The 21,500-nt window shown below is 37.9% G+C and overlaps 1 protein-coding gene across 1 annotated transcript; it reads left to right on the forward strand.

The window, feature by feature from the left end:
* The first annotated feature begins 9,571 nt into the window (after window positions 1-9,571).
* LOC110734950 lies at window positions 9,572-10,664 on the forward strand. Its single transcript, XM_021915069.1, has 2 exons — window positions 9,572-10,221; window positions 10,439-10,664. Exons 1-2 carry the CDS (start codon window positions 9,572-9,574, stop codon window positions 10,662-10,664), a joined length of 876 nt encoding a protein of 291 aa, XP_021770761.1.
* Window positions 10,665-21,500: the final 10,836 nt, after the last annotated feature.

Raw genomic sequence — 21,500 nt, forward strand, 5'->3', positions numbered from 1 at the left:
ATTATGTACATTAGTTAAACAATATCATTTATTTTTATTCTCTATTTGGTCTATAGTATGATTTTATTGTTTATGTACGTTTAAAATGGTTATTAAGCAGCTTAAAAGGCCAAGAATAAGAAACTGACAAATTAGGTGTTAGGTATATAAGCCTATAGGGAAATGGTAAAGATTATAATAGACCCGATCTACAATGACTTATTGTAGATCCAACCTTCTAGTATACCATACGAATGTGATTATATCATACGAAATGTGATTATATTACTACAAAAGTGATTATATCATCCCGAAACTGTTATGTAAAGTATCACCCAAAAAGTGAATTTATCATTATAAAAAGTATCAAGTAGTAAATTACATCATTCAAAAGATGATTTTTAAATTTATCATCCTAAAGATAATTATATAATCTCATTAAATGATTTAATATGAGATTATATAATTCAAAATATGACTCACAAAAAGATAATTATATCATTTAAAAAAGTGATTATATCATCTAGAATGTGATTATATTATTTACAATAATTTATTGTAAACCGGGTCCATACAAGACCAATTAAAAATACTCCTATGCATTTTAGAAATATTCTAATAATAGAATTTTGTTAATTATTGATATTGAAATATTATCTTATTAGGAAGTTTAGGGTTTAATTAGGATATTTAGGAGTGCTATGTTACTAGTGTATAAATAGTTTATTGGTGATCAATAATAATAATGACAAGCCAATAATAATTTAAACATTTACTCTAAACTTGTCATTAGGCTTTGTCATGCACCATGCATGATGATTTCTGTTAAAATGCTATAGAACTAACAAGAAGTCTATCTCACTGATTTGAAATGTTTACGATCGTGTTGTATTTTTATTGGCAAGGTGATGCGTAGTCTCTGCATAGTGGGCAACTGGGCATAGCAAGTCGAGGACAGCAAGTCCTTGCAGTCAAAGACCGGTATAATTTCTTTAATATACTCGGGTGTCCCATCGATACAGAGTTACATACTTTATACTTCCTCCGTTCTGTTAATATTGCAACAAGGAGGAAATTACGCATCCCAAAACACATTTTATATGCTAAATATATATAATTGTGTAAGAGTAAAAATTATAAAAAGTTAATATTGTGAAAGTATTTTATGAGACGAATCCAACAAGATCCCACTTGACTATATTTTGCTTAACGTATAACTCATATTATATGGTCAAATAAGAGTAATGAATAGTGCAAAAAGTTCATTGTTACAATATTAATAGAACGGGGGAAGTATGTGTTATTTTTTATTGGCTAGATAATGTGTTCTCTTCTTCTCCTCTATAATATTGTGCCAATAGTGGGCAATTGGGCATAGGTAGAGGAGTAAGAGGACACATTCGTTGTTGCAGTCAAAGACCAGTGTAATTTCTTTAATACACTTGGGCATCCCTAAAACTGAAACGTATTTATTTTGTAGTTTCGCCGGTATAAGTTTCACACTTTTGAATCCAGGAGATGGGTTAGTTCATTACAAGCCATGTTTAATCAATTTTATTTTCACTAGTTTAAGAAAATTAAGTTATTACTAATAAAGTCAATACTACCTCCGTTTCATAAAATCTACAACAATTTTCATAAAGGAAGCTACACATTATGTGCAACAAAGTAAAAACTTTCCAAATTTAGTAAATTTTTTTGTGTGAAGTTACAATTATACCCTTATTTTTTTTGTTTAATCTACACTTACAACTCCTAATCAAATCTGATTAAATTACTAAGCTAATTTGATTCACCTAATCTCTCCCACCAAAATTAAAATAACTCCCAACTACTCTCAATTAATTCACCCACCCTTTCTTCTTTTAACATCCAGATTCAACAATATTCATCCAAAATTAAGAACCCTAACTCTTGTTCATCCCCAACTCACGCAACTCTTTCTCTCTCTTCACTTCATCTCCTTCATCAACTCCTCCTCTTCTGAATTTCTTTCTTTTCTCTTTCAGATCTACCATAATTCCCTCCGTTTTTTCGCAAATTTACCAGATTTATTCATGGATAATCGTAAAATCCCTGACTTGAGTCCCTTAGGGAGGGTTTTCTGTGCAACCTCCGACGACGCGGAGGCAGGTGTACTTTCCCATTTGATCATGTCTCTGGGGACAGATTCCGAGTGGCCTCGCTGTTTTTTCGATTCCGGTGAGGCTGCTTTGGTTCTGTCTGGCGCTGGGTTGGTAGCACTGGGTAAGGTCTTGAATTCAATAGAGGAAGCGAAGGGGGGTGTGAACATGATTGTTGTGCCAGATATGGAACCTACCTCTCTCTTAAGGGGATGCCATATTTATAAAGCAAGGAAAATGGGTAGATGTGAGGTTATGAGGAAGATTGGTGGGAGGGGGGTTAAGATAGTTGACCAAATTGAGGAAGAGGAAAAGAACAAGGAGGTTGAGGCTGAAAAAGATGATAAAGGAAAAGGGAAGGAGAAGGTGGAAGGTGGATCTGAAGAGGAAGTGGAAAAGAAGAAGGAGGTTGTAGCTAAAAAGAACGAAGGAGGAAAAGGGAAGGAGAAGGTGGAAGGAGGAGCTGAAGAGGAAGAGGAAGAGGAGTGGTATGGGTATACCATGTCTAATCCTCCACCGAAGTTGTATTTCCCCTCTGAAGATGCTAAGGTTGGGGGAAAAAGGGTGAGATCTGGGGTTGAGGTTGATGAGGATGAGTATGATCCAACGTATCTCGAGTTCCTCAAGTGGCTGGATCGGAAATTCCACCCTTCTGGGTGACTCAGACTCGTATAATTCTCTGACCCTTAACTTTATTATCATTTTTTATATGCATGTGTATATATTGTTGCATTATCCCTTGAAATTGGTTCGATTTTTATGGTTTATGGCCAATTTTCTAAGTCCCTTTGGTTGCCTATGCTTCTTGCTCTGTTGGCTTTGTTGTTGGATAATGTTCTGTTGGATACTATGGTGTTGGACATAATGTTGTTGGATATTGTTTTGGATACAATGTTGTTGGATATAATGTTATTGGATATTGATTTGGAAATTGATTTGTGTTGGTTATTGTTTTGGGTATTGATTTGTGTTGGATATTGTTTTGGATATTGATTTGTGTTGGATGCTGTTGACTCGAATGAACAATACAAGAGGGGGGTGAATTGTATTGTAGAGGAACTAGGGTAATTTTTGCGAAATTTATCAAGGAACTCGAATAAAAACTAAAAGTGCAAAGAGAGATTTTACGTGGAAAACTTCTTGGCCCTAATCAAGAAGAAAAACCACGACCACAAGGGATTTTAACTGAACTCTTAATAATAATAGGGCAAACAACCTATTACAAATTAAGAATCTAAACTCAAGTTCCTCTATGAACTTAAGCTCCCTTCAACTGATCCCTCAATCAGTCGAACTCTCAAACTCTCTCTCTTTCTCCTTGCTTCACTCAAAGCAATAAAACACTCTTAGAGTTTCCCCAAACTCTAACCCAATAAAACTCAAGGATTAAACTCTAAATTGCTAAGTACAAAGACACTCAAGGACTTAAGTGGATTATGACTCTTTTTAAAAGCTAAAACACTGTAATGCTCAAGTGTACTTTTTCCAACTGAAAACTGAGGCTATTTATAAAAGAGTCAGGCAGTTAGATTTTAGTTGCCTTAATCACCACTTAACCACAACTCCTTAGAACAAGGAAGTGTAATTCGTGGGTGCTTGGGCAGCAAGCTAAGCACTTTACAAGGAAGTGGTTTACTGCTTCCTATTTTCTCTCAACTTCCTTCACCAAGTAAAACAACCGTTTACAAATAATATTTTCCAAATCAGATTTTCCAAAATAGTAGGATAGAATTAAAACAGAAAATCTTTTTAACTAACAAGATATTTTAACTCAAAAGATATATTTCGAAATAAAATTAAAACAAGTTAAAATATGGAAAATAAAATCTTTATCAAATAAAATTAAATTCACTTAAATCCTATCAATTGTCAATGTACTTAACATAATTACTAGTAGCCTAAAGTAAAGATAAAATACATTAGACTCCTTGACACTGTGAGAAGCTTCCACTCTGAGGCTTCAGTTCCTCACTCAAGGACCTTTCCTTCGAAGCTTCAACTTTGGAGCTTCAGTTCCCTCCAAGGAACACGACTTGATTGATTCTTTATACTTCCATAGCTAGCTCAGATCTTGTTCCATGCTCCCTTCTCACTCAAGAATTTCATAGCATAAACCTGTAATAAATCAAAGCTAAAAACGAAAGTTAAACTAGCATAGGTTTGCTTAGGTTCCTTGTGTCATCATCAAAACATAAGGTTAAAAATATTCCCCTTTTTTGATGAATGACAAACCTAAGCAAACTCAGTAAAATAAAGAAGTAACAATCAAGAGAAAACAGAACTAAAAATATGTAACAAAAAAATATGTTGAACTAGTAACAGGGAACTAAAAGTAAATTATACTTCCTCCGTTTTCTTATACTTGCAACAGTTTGACTTTTACACTATTCATGTACTCCACTTTGACTAGATTTGATGATTTATAGCTAAGAAAAAATATAGTCATGTGGGATCTTGTTAGATTCGTCTCGATTTATACTATTTTAATATCTAACATTTATAATTTTTACATATTGATAATTAAAGATATAAACGATTGAAATAATGCATCGGCAAGCGTGAAAAGAGAAGTGTTGCAAGTAAATATAATTAGAGGAAGTATACCTTAGCATGAAGATGGATGGAGAAGCTTGTCAACAATTGAGTTTGCTTTTATTTTCCCCCTTTTGGCTTTCATCAAAATTAATGCACATATATATCTAAACACAGCACCATTGTAATGGTTTGTGTCCAAAAGCATAGAACAAGGCACATATAGGCAGAAATAGTATGAAAATAGTCAGAAAGAAAGCAAGAAACATCCTTATAATTAAACTGATGTTCCTCCAGAACAACAAAAACAAAAGCAAATACCCTGTTTTAAAAGTTTACAGACCAAAAGAAACCAAATAAACCAAGTTTAATACAGATCAAGATCAAAAGATAGTTTGAGAGATGAGATAGACAGAAAATAGAACTAGGATTCAGGGGCTGGGGACTTGTGCTCTTCTCTTGTATCCTCGTCTGATTCTTCTTCAACTACTATATCTTTTAGCTTTTTCAACAAATCAGCCTGGCCTTGAGAGAGAGTTGAAGTGATTTCCTTCATTGCTGAGGTGAGTTCCTTAGAAGCTTGCACCAGGTCTCCTACCAGTTTCTCAAGAGCCCCAATCCTCAGAAGCAGTGCTGGTTGAGCATCAGACAGCAGCTTGACAGCATCTTTGAGTGCCTTCAGTTCCAAAGTGGAACTCACAGAACTAAAGGCAGCAAATCCTGAACCTGCACTTACTGGAGCAGAACGAGTGACAGTTTCTTGCACAAACATGCCCTGTTCCCCCTTAACAAAAGCTTTCTCCTCACTGAGATACACGAAAGCAGCTGGAGCCTCAGCTTTCATTTTTGGCTTAACAGCCAACCTAATGCTCTTCCTTTTCCCAGTACCAGAAGCACTACCTTTCCTGCCCTTCTTTTCAAAACTTTCTTCTTTGTCTTTCATTTTTTCTTTATTTTCTTCCTCTCCCTCACTATCCTCTCCTTCCAGCCATTTATCCAACTCCTCTTCCTCAGTCAGAACCTTAACTCCTTCCTTAGCCTTAGGAGTTTGTTTTGGAAGAAATTGGGTAACACCATCAACAACATGCAAGTTTCTGCTTTCAAGGGTTTTGGGTTAAAAAAAAATGATTGGTTTGTAGTTTGAGATGTTCACAGTTCTCTACTGAAATACCAAAACTCTCAATGAGAGTAATGATCAGATTTGCATATCCTACTTTCAAATGGTTTGCAAGACAGTGGTTGAGGTGTTTTATCATGATGGAAGGGAAGTTGATTTGTATTTTGTTTTCAAGGTAGTACATCAGCATAGCATCAAGGTGGTTAGCCTCATGCCTGTGCTGAGTTCTTGGAACTATGGCTAAGAGCACAAAGATAAACAACAGTTTCTGAATGGGAGAGAACAGGTTATGATTAGTTTGGACTTTAGACACCTTTCCACCAATTGATTCCACAATTTCTTTTATAGGCACTTCTCCTTCACTTTTATCAGTAGCTCCTTTAAAATACTCATCAAACCCCTTATTTGGAGTTCCAAAGATAGCACATAGATAATCAGCATCAAAACTAATTTTTTTTATTTTTAACTCTTGACACACAAACACCATCAAAATTCTTAAAATTCGCACTGAATTCTTTCAAAGAAGCATGAGCAAGCACATTATTGTAACTTTCACTAAACAATTGCACCCAATTTTGAGCCTCTAAGATTTCAAGTAATTCAGAATACTTACTTACTTCACACCACGGTAAGTTGATGCAGAAACCGTGAATGAAGCGTTCAGAGCTTGCTTCGATTTTCTTGAGAGATGGAGAATTTTCCAACTGAATCTTTTCTCCTAATTCCTCCCAGCCCTGATCCTCGAGTTCCTCCAGCTTTCGTTTCTTAGACTCAGCAGGCAAGTTCTTTGATTTTTCAACAGAGGGTTTTGTTTGATTCTCTTACTCGATATCCATGGGTGAATCCTTTTGAGGGGTAACTTGAGGTTTTGGTGAAACATCCATGGGTGAATTCGCTGAATCGGTAAAATGTAGGGTGTATTTTACGGAGTGAGGAGGTGAGGAACAGTGTGTAGGGTTTGGTGTCATTTTATAAGGATGGAATTTCAAGGGGTAAAAGAGTCGATGAAAGATTGTGGAAGGTTAATTGAATAGTGTAGGTGTCGATTGATGAAGGATAGAGAAATTACTTTTAACTTGGTCAGTTAGAAATTTAATGTGATTTGACATGAAGGGTCTTGGTTAATTGAAGATAATCTTTGATCAGAAACTCTGATTGAATTCCAAGAGTCTTGGGTATTTAAATAAAATTTTGATTTGAATTCTAATGATAAATACTCGAAAATAATTCAAAATCAGAATAGAAAGATAAGATTTTCAAAAGGATAAAATTAATTAACTGACTAGCTAATTAATTCATAAACGGATAAAACAAAATCTGATATAATATTTGGGAGGAACTTGGAACAAATCAACATAGTTTGTTATAACATGGACATGCCTAATGCAATTTGATTTCATCACATACAACCACAATCCCATATGCAATGCCATACATTCTAATGCTTAGGACTATGTTTTCACATATTCAGATTGTGTAAGACATACATTGCATACATAGTTGACTTATACCTTTGGCACTACAAGAAAATAACCTTTTCGTAGCGATTATTTTAACCTTTAGTATCGATTGTAATTGCAACAAAAATCTTTCCCAACGAATTATCATTCGATACAATATCCCCCGTTGCCTTAGCCTTTAATAGTGGTTTTCAATATCGCTGGGGTTGGCCTCAATAATCGATACGAAAAACTACATCCAATCGTGGTGATTATTATAGCGATTACAATCGCTATAAATGTTCAACTCATTTTCTTAAAAAAAAAACATGCGTATGATCTTTACAAGATTCGAACATGCAACCTCAAACTCTTATAAATGTTTCACCAATAAGTTATGACATATTTTATGTATTCTTTTTCAAACAATATTTATATATCTAGTGTTGAAAAGGCTTTTCGTATCGATTTTTAGGATTTAGTGGCGATTGTAAATGATACGATTTCTCAAAATTATATAAATGTGTAAAAATAGTGTAGATATGTATTATTATGCTTTCCGTATCGATTTTATATGGGAAAACCATGGCGATTGTAAAAATGATACGACATCCTTAATTATTTCACAAACATACTTGCATATTGTAGCGAATGATCAATCGCTACGAAATAATCGCTACGAAAAGTGATTTTTCTTGTAGTGTGGGGGGAACTTGAGGTCTTCTTAACTCAATTGTATCATACCAAGTTCCATGCGCATCTTTTCAAATTTATCCCTGCTCAAAGGCTTAGTAAGAATGTCAGCAATTTGATTTCCAGTATCACAAAATCCAATTTAATTAAGCCTTTTTCAACATTATCCTTAAGAAAATGATGCCTTATGTGAAAATGAACCTCTTCTAAAAAAAGTTCCCTCTAGAGCACGTCTCTTGGGAGGGTTTTTTCTAGGGTTTCTTGGCTCTCCTTTGCTTGAAGGTTTCTTCTCGATTTTTCGAGTATAATTATTGTTTTTCTATGGAGAATTCATCAAAAGAAATTGTTGAGGCTAACAATAAAGGCCTAGAAGATTTAGAGACAGATAATAGCAGTCAACCTAACAAAACCGTTGCGGAGAAGAATGAAAAGATCGATAAACAAAAGGGCGATGAGGAAGTAGTGGAATGGGATATAGGAGAAGAGGAAGATGAGGATGCTAGAGTCGAATTGAGCTTCGTTGGTAAGATATGGACCGATCGATCTATTAATGTCAATGCATTCATTAGTACCATAAAAGGCGTCTGGAACCCTAAATATGGCGTAGACATTAGCAATATTGGTAAAAACCTATATATGTTCCAGTTCTACCACTGGAGGGATAAGGGAAGGGTTCTTGAGGAACAACCATGGCATTTTGACCGTCATGCTCTAATTTTGGGAGAAGTTGGATGCAATGAAAAGCCTTCTGACATAAAATTATTTAATCTGCCAATGTGGGTAAGAGTGTATAAATTACCTTTCAAAGGCAGATTAAATGTGGCAAATGTGGAAAAACTGGGCAATAAGATTGGCACCTTTGTTAGAATGGACAACGCTGCCTCAGTAGGAATTAACAGATCCATTCGGATTAGAGTTCTAGTGGATGTTTGAAAACCTTTGCGGAAGAATGTGAGAGTAAAGATGAGGGGTGGAGAGGAGGAGACTTTTGAAGTGAAATATGAAAAACCCCCTGTCTTTTGTTTCTATTGTGGCATGATTGGACATGGAGTTAAAGATTGTGACGATTGTAAAGACTCAGACATGGCAGTGCTGGGGTTTGGCATGTGGCTGAAAGTATCTCAGTGGAGAGTGAGTAGGGGGGATGGTAAAGAAGGACAAGGCTCGGAGAAGAGTTGTGCAAATAGGTTGTTTGTTACAAAGCCAAAATTAAGTGAGCAAAAACAATCAGAGCAGAATGTGCAGGTGGTGACAAAGAAGTTAAGTGAGGTTAAAGTTTCGAGTCCTTTAATCCTTGAAAATGCTTCTTTAGATGCAGCACCTCTTACGGAAGCACCTCCAGATAACATTTTAGAAGGAGAGTATAATGTGAATGCCAGTTTGATTGCAAAAGATGATGCTGTTAATAGGGAGGGTGAATATGACACTGACATGATGTATGTGGATAATTGGGGGGAGGGGAATGAAGGAAAAAAGATAAAAAGATCCTGGAGAAAAATAGAGAAGGGAGGGAGTAAGGGGAGTGGGGCAGAGAAGGTGAACATTGGAGTTAAAAGGGGAGCGAGGGAGGAGGGTATTATTGAAGGCACTCTCATTGAACGTGAAGTCGGTGTTGCTATAAAGAGAAGAGAAGTTGAGGCAAGTAATGTAGATGTGGCGGGCCCCACAACCTAGGCTCTTGGTGACTCATGAATAACATACTTTCCTGGAACTGCAGAGGCTTGGGGAGTGCTTATGCAGTGAATGCGTTTAAACGCATTGTCATTACTGAACATCCCCAACTGATTTTTCTTTCGGAGACTAGGCTGAAATCGTTTGATATGGAAAGGGTTAAAGTGAAGCTGGGTTTCGAGAATTTTTTTGTTGTGAGTTGTGAAGGTGAGGGAAGGAAAAGAAGAGGTGGGCTTGCCATATTATGGAGACCTGTTTTTGACATTACTATACAGTCATTTTCTCTGAATCATATTGATATTGGTGTCATAAGTGAAGTGGATGAAGAGTGGAGATTTACGGGGATTTACGGGTATCCAGAAGAAGAAAATAAAACCAAGACTGGAGCCCTGCTGGAGAAACTTGCGGGTATAGATGACAAACCTTGGGTCTGTGGAGGCGATTTTAATCTGATGTTGATGGCGTGTGAAAAGCAAGGAGGAAATAGTTTTAATGTCTCGGAGGCTGAGATATCAAGACATGCTGCTAATATGTGTAATTTTGAAGACCTTGGCTATGTGGGTTATGATTTCACCTGGAATAATAACAGGGGTGGTGAAGCAAATCTACAGGAAAGATTGGATCATTTTTTTGCAACCGGAAAATGGAAAGATTTATTTCCTGGCTCGTTTGTGTCACATCTCACAAAGAGACGCTCTGATCACCTTCCTATTTTGCTGTGTTTGAAGAAGAAGATAGAAATCAAAGAAAAAAAATTGTATAGGTTCGAGGAGATGTGGACTCGAGACCCACAATGTGTTGATTATAGCGAAAGCTTGGTCTGGGGGTGGGGGAGTGGCTGCAAAATTATGTGCTACTGCCTCACATCTGCAAACCTGGAGCAGGAAGCATTTCGGGGATTTTTCAAAGGAAATGCGTGACTGTAAAGGTAAAATGGAGGTTCTGATGAGGGAAGAGCCAACGGATAGGGTGATTGCGGATATGAGAGCGATCGATGCTGGAATGGATGAATTGGAGAAACGTGAAGAGGTCTATTGGCATCAACGCAGCAGGCAGGAGTGGATTACCAGTGGTGACAAAAACACGGCTTTCTTTCACCAAAAAGCTTAACAACGTGTGGCCAGAAATTGCATAGCTGAAATCAAGATGAGGGTGGCATTGTATACAACAATGAAGAGAAAATCACAGAGGTTTTTGCTAGTTTTTATGAGAATTTATTTACCTCGGGCAACCATGTGGAGTGCGATCTCGTTATTGACAAGGTCACGATGACTGTTCGTGCCGATCTAATGAGTATGCTTGAAGGAACTTTTGATAGAAAAGAGGTGAAGGAGGCATTAGATCAAATGCATCCTACTAAAGCGTCGGGGCCGGATGGAATGTCTGCAATTTTCTATCAAAAATATTGGAGCATTGTTGGAGAAGATGTTTGTGACATGGTTTTGGGGGTGTTGAACAATGGTGATGACATTGGTTCTTTTAATCAGACTCACGTGGTATTAATACCAATAAAGAAGATTTGTGAGTCCCCTATTGATTTTAGACCAATTAGTCTCTGTAATGTGTTGTATAAATTGGTCTCGAAAGTCTTTGCAAACCGCCTAAAGAGAGTTCTCCCTCATATTATCAATGAAACTCAAAGTGGCTTTGTTCCTGGGAGGCTAATCACTGATAATATTTTAGTAGCTTATGAGTGTTTTCACTATTTGAGGAAGAAGAAGACTGGTATAAAAGGATACATGGGGCTTAAATTAGATATGAGCAAGGCTTATGATAGAGTCGAGTGGAGTTTTCTGGAGAGAATGATGATTAAAATGGATTTTCCGTCTCGTTTCACCAAGCTTATTATGAGGTGTGTGTCATCGACATCTTTCTCGGTGTTGGTTAACGGGAAACCTTCAAGATGGTTCTATCCTAGCCGTGGGCTCCATCAAGGTGATCCCCTATCACCTTTCCTTTTTATCATATGTGCGGAGGGGTTGTCGGCTCTATTGAGAGATGCAGAGATGAAGAAAAGTATCCATGGTATAAAAGTCAGAAGAAAAGTGGAACCCATTAGCCATCTTTTTTTCGCCGATGATAGTTTGCTTTTCATAAGAGCATGTGAGGAGGAGGTGGAGGAAGTCCTTGACATTCTTTCTATCTATGAGGCTGCTTCCGGACAAAAATTGAATATGGATAAATCTGAGGTGTCGTTTAGCCGAAATGTGGAGCTTGCAAAGAGAAATTTGCTTCAGACGAAGTTAACCTTTAAAGTTGTAGATGACCATGAGAAATACCTTGGCCTTCCTACCTATGTGGGAGCGTCAAAAAAGAAGATTTTCCAATCAATTCAAGATCGAGTTTGGAAGAAGCTAAAAGGGTGGAAAGAGAAATTTCTTTCTCAAGCGGGAAGGGAGGTGCTTATTAAAGCTGTCGCTCAAGCTATACCATCTTATGCGATGCAATGCTTTGCTCTTCCGAAGAGTATTCTTGAGGTAGTGGAGAAATTATGTAGGCAATTTTTTTGGGGTCAAAAAGGGGAGGAGAGGAAGCTTATGTGGGTGGCATGGGAAAAGATGTACCACCCAAAGAAAGAGGGAGGAATGGGTTTCAGGAATATGAGATTGTTCAATAATGCTCTACTGGCAAAGCAAGGCTGGCGAATTCTTACTAATGAAAACTCCCTGATGGCGAAGATTTTAAAAGAGAAATATTTTCTAAATTCGTCCTTTTTGGATGCTGTGGTCAGTCCTGATGCAAGCTATTCTTGGAAATCCATTTGCAATGCTAGGTGGGTGCTCAGAAAAGGAGTAAGGAAGATAATTGGAAGTGGTGCCTCTGTTGATATTTGGAAGGATCCCTGGGTTCCTTCTCTGCCAGAGTTTCGAGTGGAGGGTGTTAATAGAACGAGTGATCAGGGCCCTTATATGGTTGATGAGTTGCTGATCAAGGGAAGTTGGGATATTGGGGTTCTTGAGAGCCTGTTTTCAAGAGTGGAGATTGATCCTATAAGGAAAATCTCGACTTCGATGTATAACACTGATGACTGCTGGACCTGGATGCTTGCAAAGAGTGGTGATTTTTCTGTTCGAAGCGCCTATAATTGTCTACTAAGTGAGTTGAAACAGAACAGTGCCTCAACTTCCAACCCTCCTACAGATTTTAAGTGGAATAATGTGTGGATTAATGATATTCCCCCTAAAATTAAAATCTTTGCTTGGAAGGCTTTAAAGGGTGGACTACCTGTGCCAGCAGCTTTAATTAAAAAAGGTATGTCTATCGACCTTATTTATCCTATGTGTGGTGCTGATGAAGAAACGGTTCTCCACTTGTTTGTGAACTGCCCTTGGGCGAGTATTACGTGGATGCAATCTCCTCTTAGAATTGATATGACTAATACAAGTGGGGGTAATTTTGCGCAATGGTGCTCTAACGTTGCCAAGACTCGAAATGGGAAGAGGTGGTGGAGTATTTTTTGGTGCATTCTCTGGGAAATCTGGCACAGTAGAAATATGTGGGTCTTTGATAAGAAAAAATGGGAACGCGGAGGGATAATTCACAAAGCAATGCAAATTGTGAGTGAATGTGAGAAGGCAACGGAAGGAGAAGGGAGTGCTAAGGGAGATAGGGTGGAGTGCTCGAAATGGAAAAAGTCGTGCTCTGGTACTTACAAAGTTAACTCTGATGCTACTTTCTTAGAAATGGGTGTGATTGGTTTAGGTGGAGTGATAAGGGATATGGAGGGTGATATAGTGTTGGCTACGTGCAGCAAGGTGAGGGGGGAGAAGGATGTAGATGTTGCTGAGGCTTTAGCTCTGAGGCATGCTTTACGGGTCTCTATGGATGCGGGGTATAGAAATGTGATACTTAAGACGGATAGTCAGAGACTTTTTCATGCTTTGGAGAAGGGGAAAGCGGACTCTTCAGCAATGGGCTTAATCATAAAGGACATCTTCATGGCTGCTAGCTGTTCTAAATGCTCCTACTCTTGGGTGAGAAGAACAGGAAATCAGTGGCTCACCATCTTGCTCGTTTGAGTAATAGTTATGATGATTATCGTGTTTTGTTAGAAGATTTTCCTGATTTAATTCAGGCCTATGTACTCTTTGATATTAGCCATTAATAAAATGTTTGCTTTGCCCGTAAAAAAACATGATGCCTTATGTGAATATGCTTCACACGAGAATGATGAACTGGATCTTTTGAAATGCATATGGCACTTGTATTGTCACAATAAATAGGAATGCAATTATATTTCGTACCATAATCTCTTAATTGTTGTTTGATCCAAAGAACTTGGGAACAACAAGCTGCAGCAGCCACATACTCAGCTTCAGTAGTTGATAGGGCTACTGTATTTTGTTTCTTGGAGCCCCAAGAAACTAGACATGGTCCAAGGAACTGGACCATTCTAGAAGTGCTTTTCCTGTTCACCAAATCTCCTGCATAATCAGCATCTACAAAACCTTTTAAATCAAAAGTATCACTTCTAGGATAGAAGAGGCAGAGATTGTCAGTTCCTTTGAGGTATCTTAGAATCCTTTTAACTGCCATAAGATGAGATTCTTTAGGATTTGATTGAAACCTAGCACATAAACCAACACTAAAAGTAATACTCATCCAGCTTGTTTCTGAAAACCCACTTGAGTCCTATTACCTTTTTATTCTTGGGTTTCTCTTCAAGATGTCAGACCCTTTTCTTTTCAAATTCATTGAGTTCATCTTACATGGCAATTATCCAGTCATCATCTTTGAGAGCTTCTTCATGATTTCTTGGCTCAATTATGGATAGAAAGGATTGGAAGGCACAGAAGTTCCTCATATGTGATCTAGTTTGAGTTCCTCTACCAATGTCACTTATGATGAGATTAGTAGGATGAGAGCCTTGATATTTGAAGGGCTTTGGATGAAACTCTCTGGCAGGAACTCCTATTTGAGGCACTTCTTCTTTTGCTTCCTCAGGTTCCTCTATGTTGCCTGTTTCTTCATGATCTTGTTCCTCCTGAACTTCAGGTGGAGGAACTTCAGCATTTTCCTGATGACCTTGTTCAGGTTCAACTTGTTTTTCCTTGGGATGACTGGTTTCCTCTTCATCATCCTCCCTATCTCTAACCATACCAATTTCATAATCATTAGAGTCTTGTTACTGCACATTCATAAACACATTAGATTCATCAAATATCACATGAATGTTTTCTTCGACACACATAGTATTTTTATTGTAAACTCTGTAAGCCTTGCTATTTGATGCATAGCCAAGAAACACAGCTTCATCACTTCTTTCATCAAATTTTCCAATGTTCCTTTTTCCATTATTATGGACAAAGCACCTGCATCCAAAAGCTCTAAAGTGAGAAATATTGGGTTTTCTGCCCTTAAACAGTTCATATGGAGTTTTATTGATGATTGGTCTCATCATAACTCGATTTATAATATAGCAAGCAGTGTTGATAGCTTCAGCGCAGAAGTTCCTTGGAAGTCCACTAGCTATGAGCATTGTTCTTGCCATGTCTTCTACGGTCCTGTTCTTCATCTCCACAACTCCATTTTGTTGAGGAGTTCTTGGGGCTGAGAAGTTATGATCCATGCCATTTTCTCTGCAGAATTCATCAAATCTTGAATTTTCGAACTCAGTTCCATGATCTGACCGAATGTGGATAATTTGATTTCCACTAGTCTTCTGCACTTTCTTGGAAAATGACACAAATTCATCAAAGGTTTCATTCTTGCTAGACAGAAAAATCACCCAGGTAAATCTAGAAAAATCATCAATAATAACTAGAACATATTTCTTTCCACTTCTACTTTGAACACGCATGGGGCCACACAAATCCATGTGTATGAGTTCCAATGGCTTTGTGGTGCTTACCAAGTTTTTACTTTTAAAAGATGACCTGACTTGCTTGCCTCTCACACATGCATCACAGATATGTTGTACGAGGAACTTGAATGAGGGAAGCCCTATGACCAAGTTCCTCGCTCTAAGTTTATCCATGAGTGAGAAACTAGAATGTCCAAAACGTTTATGCCATAATAAAGGATCATCATAAATGGCACTCAAGCATGTAAGGTTGTTCCTTGGGACAGAATTTAGATCCACAATATAAGTGTTCCCTTTCCTAGTTCATTCAAGAACAACCCTTCCTGTTTTGTCATTAATGATGTTGCATGAATTCGAAGTAAAACTTACAGAGTTTCCTTTGTCACAAAATTGTGATATGCTCAGCAAATTGTGCATCAAACCCTCGACCAAAAGTACATTTTCAATTGACAGGGAACTTGACCTTCCAACTTTTCCTTTTCCAATGACTTCTCCTTTCTTGTTGTCTCCAAAAGTCACAGTTCCTCCTGAATAGGTCTCAAGTTAGAGGAATTTTGATTTGTCTCCTGTCATATGCTTTGAACAACCGCTGTCGAGGTACCACGTGTTTTTCCCCCTCACTAGGACCTGCAAAAGAACTCATTGATTAGTTTCAGGGACCCAGGTTTCCTTGGGTTCCTTGGACGTTGAAGCAATATCAGATTTTCTAACCCAAACTTGCTTAACGTTCTTACTAATAGATTGTTCCTTCTTATAACAAGTATTCACCAAGTGACCTGTTTTCCCACAAAAGGAACAAACTTTATAGCTAGGTAAATCAACATATTTCTTTTTACCTTTATGCTTAGATCGAATGTATCCTAGTCCTTCAGTTCTTTTGGTTTGAGCATTCTCAATCCATTTAGGTACACCAAGCAGACTAGTGCTTCTTTCTTTTCTGATTGCAAGTTCCTTTTCTAAATTTGCCTTTTCAATTCTTAACTCATCAAGATTGTGTTTCAATTTTTCAAAATCTTCATTAAATTTAGGCAATGATTCAGAAGAGGAACTTGACGATTTAAAGTCAGTACAGACAAGCTTGTATTGAGTTAGTTCCACATTAACCATAATATTTTCATACTTGAGCTTTTCATTCATTTCTTTTAGAAGAAGATTCTTATAAAAAAGATCGAAGAATCTGCTTTAAACATCAGTACGTTGGTTCTCAATCCAGGTACTGTGTTCCTTGCAGGCTCTAGCTTTTTCACATTCATTAAGCTTTTTGATATCAATTATCCAGTCATCTTCCATTTCTCAAATAAAATCAATAAGTACCTCTTTAGGAAGAGTTCTAAGATGATTTGGATCAACACGTACCTCTTTAGCCAATTCATCATTGTAGACCTTTTCATCACGTTTGGCCATTAGACATAAATTGGTTGTTTCTTCTTCAGGTTGTTCCTCCTCATCATCACTCTCAGAATCTCCCCAAGCAGCAATCATAGCCTTCCTAATGTGTGTTTTGTTGTAAGGAGTTTTGTTGCTCTTGTTATGTTCCTTAGCCTTCCCTTTACCTTTCTCAATTTCCCACAAGGGGCATTCACGAATAAAGTGATCTAGGGATCCACATTTGTGACATCCCGAATCGGCTTTTAAGTTAGAGGACTTTTTGGTGAAGTTCCTTGTTCTATTATTTCGATTAAACATTCTTTTGAACCTTCTCACCAACATAGCCGCTTCTTCTTCATCTACCTCAGATTCTTCTTGATCACCAGCTTTGAGAGCTATGCCTTTTCCTTTGTTTCCTTCACTATTGCTTGTTCCTAAGTGCAACTCATGAGTCATGAGGGAACCAACAAGTTGCTCAATGTTGAATTTTGTGAAGTCCTTAGTTTCTTGTAGGGCAGTCACCTTGGCTCTCCATCTTTCATCTTGAGGGAGGCTCCTTAGAACTTTCCTAACCTACTCATCAATAGGTATTTTCTTTCCAAGAGAAACAAGCTCATTAATAATGTTAGTGAACCTTGTTAACATTTCCTGGATAGTTTCTTTAGACTGCATTTCAAAACGTTCATATTTAGACATAAGCAGATCAATTTTAGAGTGTTTCACTTCATTAGTTCTTTCATGTGTTACTTGTAGTAAATCCCAAATTTCTTTAGCATTTTTACAGCCCATAACACGATTGTGTTCATGGGGACCAAGACCACAGTGAAGTAATTTAACAGCAAGTGCATTAATTTCCAATTTTTCAAAATCTTCCTTATCAAACTCAGACATGGGTTTAGGTACTTTAGACACCCATTTTTGTCTCCCCAAAACCAAATCCGGTGATGAGTACCTTTCATGTCGAATCATAATAGAATGGAGGGAAAGTGTGGAAAGTCTAGTGTTGCGGATAGTTTTTAATTTCTTCTCTCTTCTCTTTGTTTTTGAAAACTTATTTTAAGAAACAGCCAATCCAGTTTGGTTGGTCCATGATACGGGTCCAATAGTAGTGTAATTGGGTGGGGCTTTCCAAGAGCTTTCCAACGATATATTATAAGCCCAATTCCGATGAATATTGAGGAAGTTATGGCCAATTTACCAAACTGGGCCCGGTTTGAGCCTTATATGCGGCCCAATGATCTAGGGAAGGGCCTAATATGATTTATCATTCCTAATGCAATAAGAAATGGTTTTAGTCTTCTAGATTCTTCTAGAAGGTTCTTTTCATTCCTAATTCAATTAGCATTGATAAATTGACTTTTGTTGACATTTCAGAGTTTTAATTAAAATCAAAAAGCGTTGGAAAGCTCTTTGCAAGGCCCTCCCCTAGATCATTGGGCCGCATATAAGGCTCAAACCGGGCCCAGTTTGATAAATTGGCCATAACTTCCTCAATATTCATCGAAATTGGGCTTATAATATATCGTTGGAAAGCTCTTTGCAAGCCCCATCCAACTAAACTACTATTGGACCCATATCATGGACCAACCAAAATGTATTGGCTGTTTTCTTAAAATAAGTTTTCAAAAACAGAGAGAAGAGAGAAGAAATTAAAAACTATTCGCAACACTAGACTTTCCACACTTTCCCTCCATTCGATTATGATTCGACGTGAAAAGTACTCATCACCGGGTTTGGTTTTGGGGAGACACAAATGGGTGTCTACAGAAGCCCCCACTTTGACTGAGTTTGGAGAAACGCAAGTTTCGAAAACAAAAGTCAAAGTATTAATAGGGACGGAGAATGATTTAGAAAGTTCTGCAATCCTAAACCACTCTTGTAACGCTGATACCTGCAAAACTAGCGTTAGTTAAATAGATAAAAGAGTTAAGAAACGCGTATCTTGCACCGTCGAGCACACGTCTTTAACCGATTTGCTGCCGCTTTACTGTCGTTTTGATGACCTTCTGCAAGCTAGAGAATGCCATCCCGCTTGAAAACCGCTACGCCCGTAACTTCTTCCAAATTAGAAGATTGCTTCGCCTGAAACGATCTTCCTCCGCTATGATAGTATTCCACGTCCAAGGAAATACCATCGAAGATTGCTTCTCTTGAAACAATCCTCATCCGTATTGATAATATTCCACGTCCAAGGGAATACCATCGAAGATTGCTTCTCTTGAAACAATCCTCAGTTTGTTTGTGACAACTCTCCACAATCTAGGGAATGTCACCTTGCTGTTTCGATGTTCACTCGTCTTTGAACAAAGAGCTTCTTTTTGATATGTTCACCAATTTCCGCTGTGATAGTCTTCGAAAAGATCACTGCTTTTTTAATCCTTATATGCCAGTACGTCGACGCTTTGCTGCTTGTGAACCAGTATGTCGGCAATCCTCTTTTATTTGGGAATAGTTGCCAAAACAACTCTTGTATGATGTATGACAATCCGATTTAGGGAAAGTTGTCAATGCTACGTAACAATCCATCCTTGGAAATGTTGCTACGATGAAGCGACAATCCGTACCTCGGAAAATATGCCAAATTCCAATTTTGGGAAAAAGTTGCCAACGCTTCGTAACAATCTTTCATAAGAACTTTGCTACGATCGACAATCCACATCTTGGAATATAACTCTTGAAAGCAATCCACCTTGGAAATTTGCCAACGCTATGCGACAATCCTTTTTGGTAAAATATTGCCACTATTGACAATCCGCGTCTTGGAACCATTGCAAAAAAAGAGTCGACCGAAAATCAATTTTGGGAAAATTTGCCACTTACTGAAATGAATGACAATCCACGTTGAGGAACTTTGCCGAAATTTATGATGAATAGAGACCTACAATAATCCTTTGGGAAATTTTACCATAGGAAACTGGGTGTATGACAATCCAATCTCGGAAAACTTGTCAGCGATTTATGAATGTGTGACAATCCGAACTTGGAAAAATATGCCAAACAAAGAAGGAGCACGACAATTCACGCTTGGAAACTTTGCCAGAGATGACGATCCAATCTTGGAAAAATTGTCGTTTAAGAAGATGCACGACAATCCATTTTTGGAAATATTGTCAGTTGGGGATGACAATCCAATTTTTTGAAAACTTTGTCATTTAATAAGAATGCGCGACAGTCCATATTTGGAAATATTGTCGTTTAAGTTCTTGCTTTTGAACCGATTGTAATGAGCCAGTGTTTTAGGTGCTTAAGCTAAGTGAGTCGATTTTTTGTCAGGTCAATCACTTACTACGATTGTAATCGAGCCAACTACTAATCATGTCAAATTGCTTATAGGGGCTAATTGGCGTACCAAGGAACCCGAAATTGCTGCATGAGGTCGAAATCACCTTTCTGAGAGGCTTCGAGCTCTGTCGTTGCTGAGATATTTCTGGCGCCAGGAATTGTAGTAGGGTCCTCCCTATTCTGCTGCACCTGTATTTATTTAGACTATAGTTCTTTGCTAATCTTTTTAATTATCTTAAGGTTGACCTAAGGTTTAGCATTGCTTGACTCATTGACTTGACACGACTCAAGGTATAAACTTGAGTCACTGTGATTGACTAACTCGAGGTTTACTCGACTTGATGTGACTTGTGTGTGCGTAGTGTTGACTCATGAAACTCGCTATGTATATGACTCGAAATGCAGAAAAACAAAAATTTCCGACATTTATGTGGAGGGTACCGACTTTCTCCCGAAAAAGAAAGACGCGAAAAAAGAATCGAAGTGTTTGAAGGTGCATGTTGAATGAGCTTAGTCAAATGTTGTGCAAGGATTAATTCATCCTAGGCTTTCTCAATTGTTGACTCCACGATGAAAGTATTTGGGTAACTTAGGCACGGAGGCTAAGCACTTCATACTTCGTGATGCAACGATGATTGATAAGTGATGAGCGATGTGACAAGGCATGCTTTATGTTAAGATTCCATGACAAAGGGTTCTTAAGGGAAGTATATTTGGTCATGTATCTGTGCATTGTGTAAAAGTGACACTAAAGCTAGGCCGCAAAAGCTAAGTGTGTAGGGATCAAGCCCCCAAGTCTAGCTCTAAGTGAATAGGGATGAGCATTGGAGATCCCTTGATATGATCATGGTGTAAGTGTGTGAATGTGAATGTGAATGCATGTTTATTACGGTCGCACCTCGATGTGAGGTTGCCTACGTATCCGTTAGGAATCAGGCCGAACGTAGCTCTAGCCGAACCTCGCACAAGTATGTGTATACCTCAAAAAGGTATTTTTAAGGGTTGTAACGTGGTTAGGCTAAAGGTTATAGAAGAAAGGGATAAAGGCTCAAGACCCTAGATAAGCCCCCAAGGTGTGCAATCTTGCTTTTTAATCTTTATAACTTTAAACGAAAACAGTAAACTAAGTCTAACAATTTGAAGCTAAGCAATGCTCCTAATCTTTCTTTTCTTTTCTAGCCCTTTTCCAATTTTTGTCTGCTTCCTCCTCCTCATCCATAACTTTAGCTAGTAGGCATCCTTTAGAGGACCTACATTCAATCTTAGAATAGATAGTCTCCCCTTCAGCTAGTATTCCATGTTTCTTTTCTACCCAAGCCTTTTTATCTGTGGTGTCAGCTTTCCTTTTCCCTTTATCTTTGGTAACACCTTTCTTCCTAGGCATTGCAGGTGTTTTGAATTCAACTCTTGCACCTAGGCGTTCCTTGGCAGGAATCACCCTGTCACGTAGACGACTCTTCACATCAATTTTACCCTGATCTTTCTTCGAATCC

Source organism: Chenopodium quinoa, unplaced genomic scaffold, assembly GCF_001683475.1.
Source record: "Chenopodium quinoa cultivar QQ74 unplaced genomic scaffold, ASM168347v1, whole genome shotgun sequence".
NCBI classification, from domain to species: Eukaryota; Viridiplantae; Streptophyta; class Magnoliopsida; order Caryophyllales; family Amaranthaceae; genus Chenopodium; species Chenopodium quinoa.

What these genes read in the sequence shown, in the direction of transcription:
- LOC110734950 (XM_021915069.1), top strand. Translation starts at nt 9,572, where the DNA reads ATGAATAACATACTTTCCTGGAACTGCAGAGGCTTGGGGAGTGCTTAT. An exon ending in AAAGATTTATTTCCTGGCTC is followed by an intron (nt 10,222 to 10,438) that starts GTTTGTGTCACA and finishes AACCTGGAGCAG; the next exon opens with GAAGCATTTCGGGGATTTTT.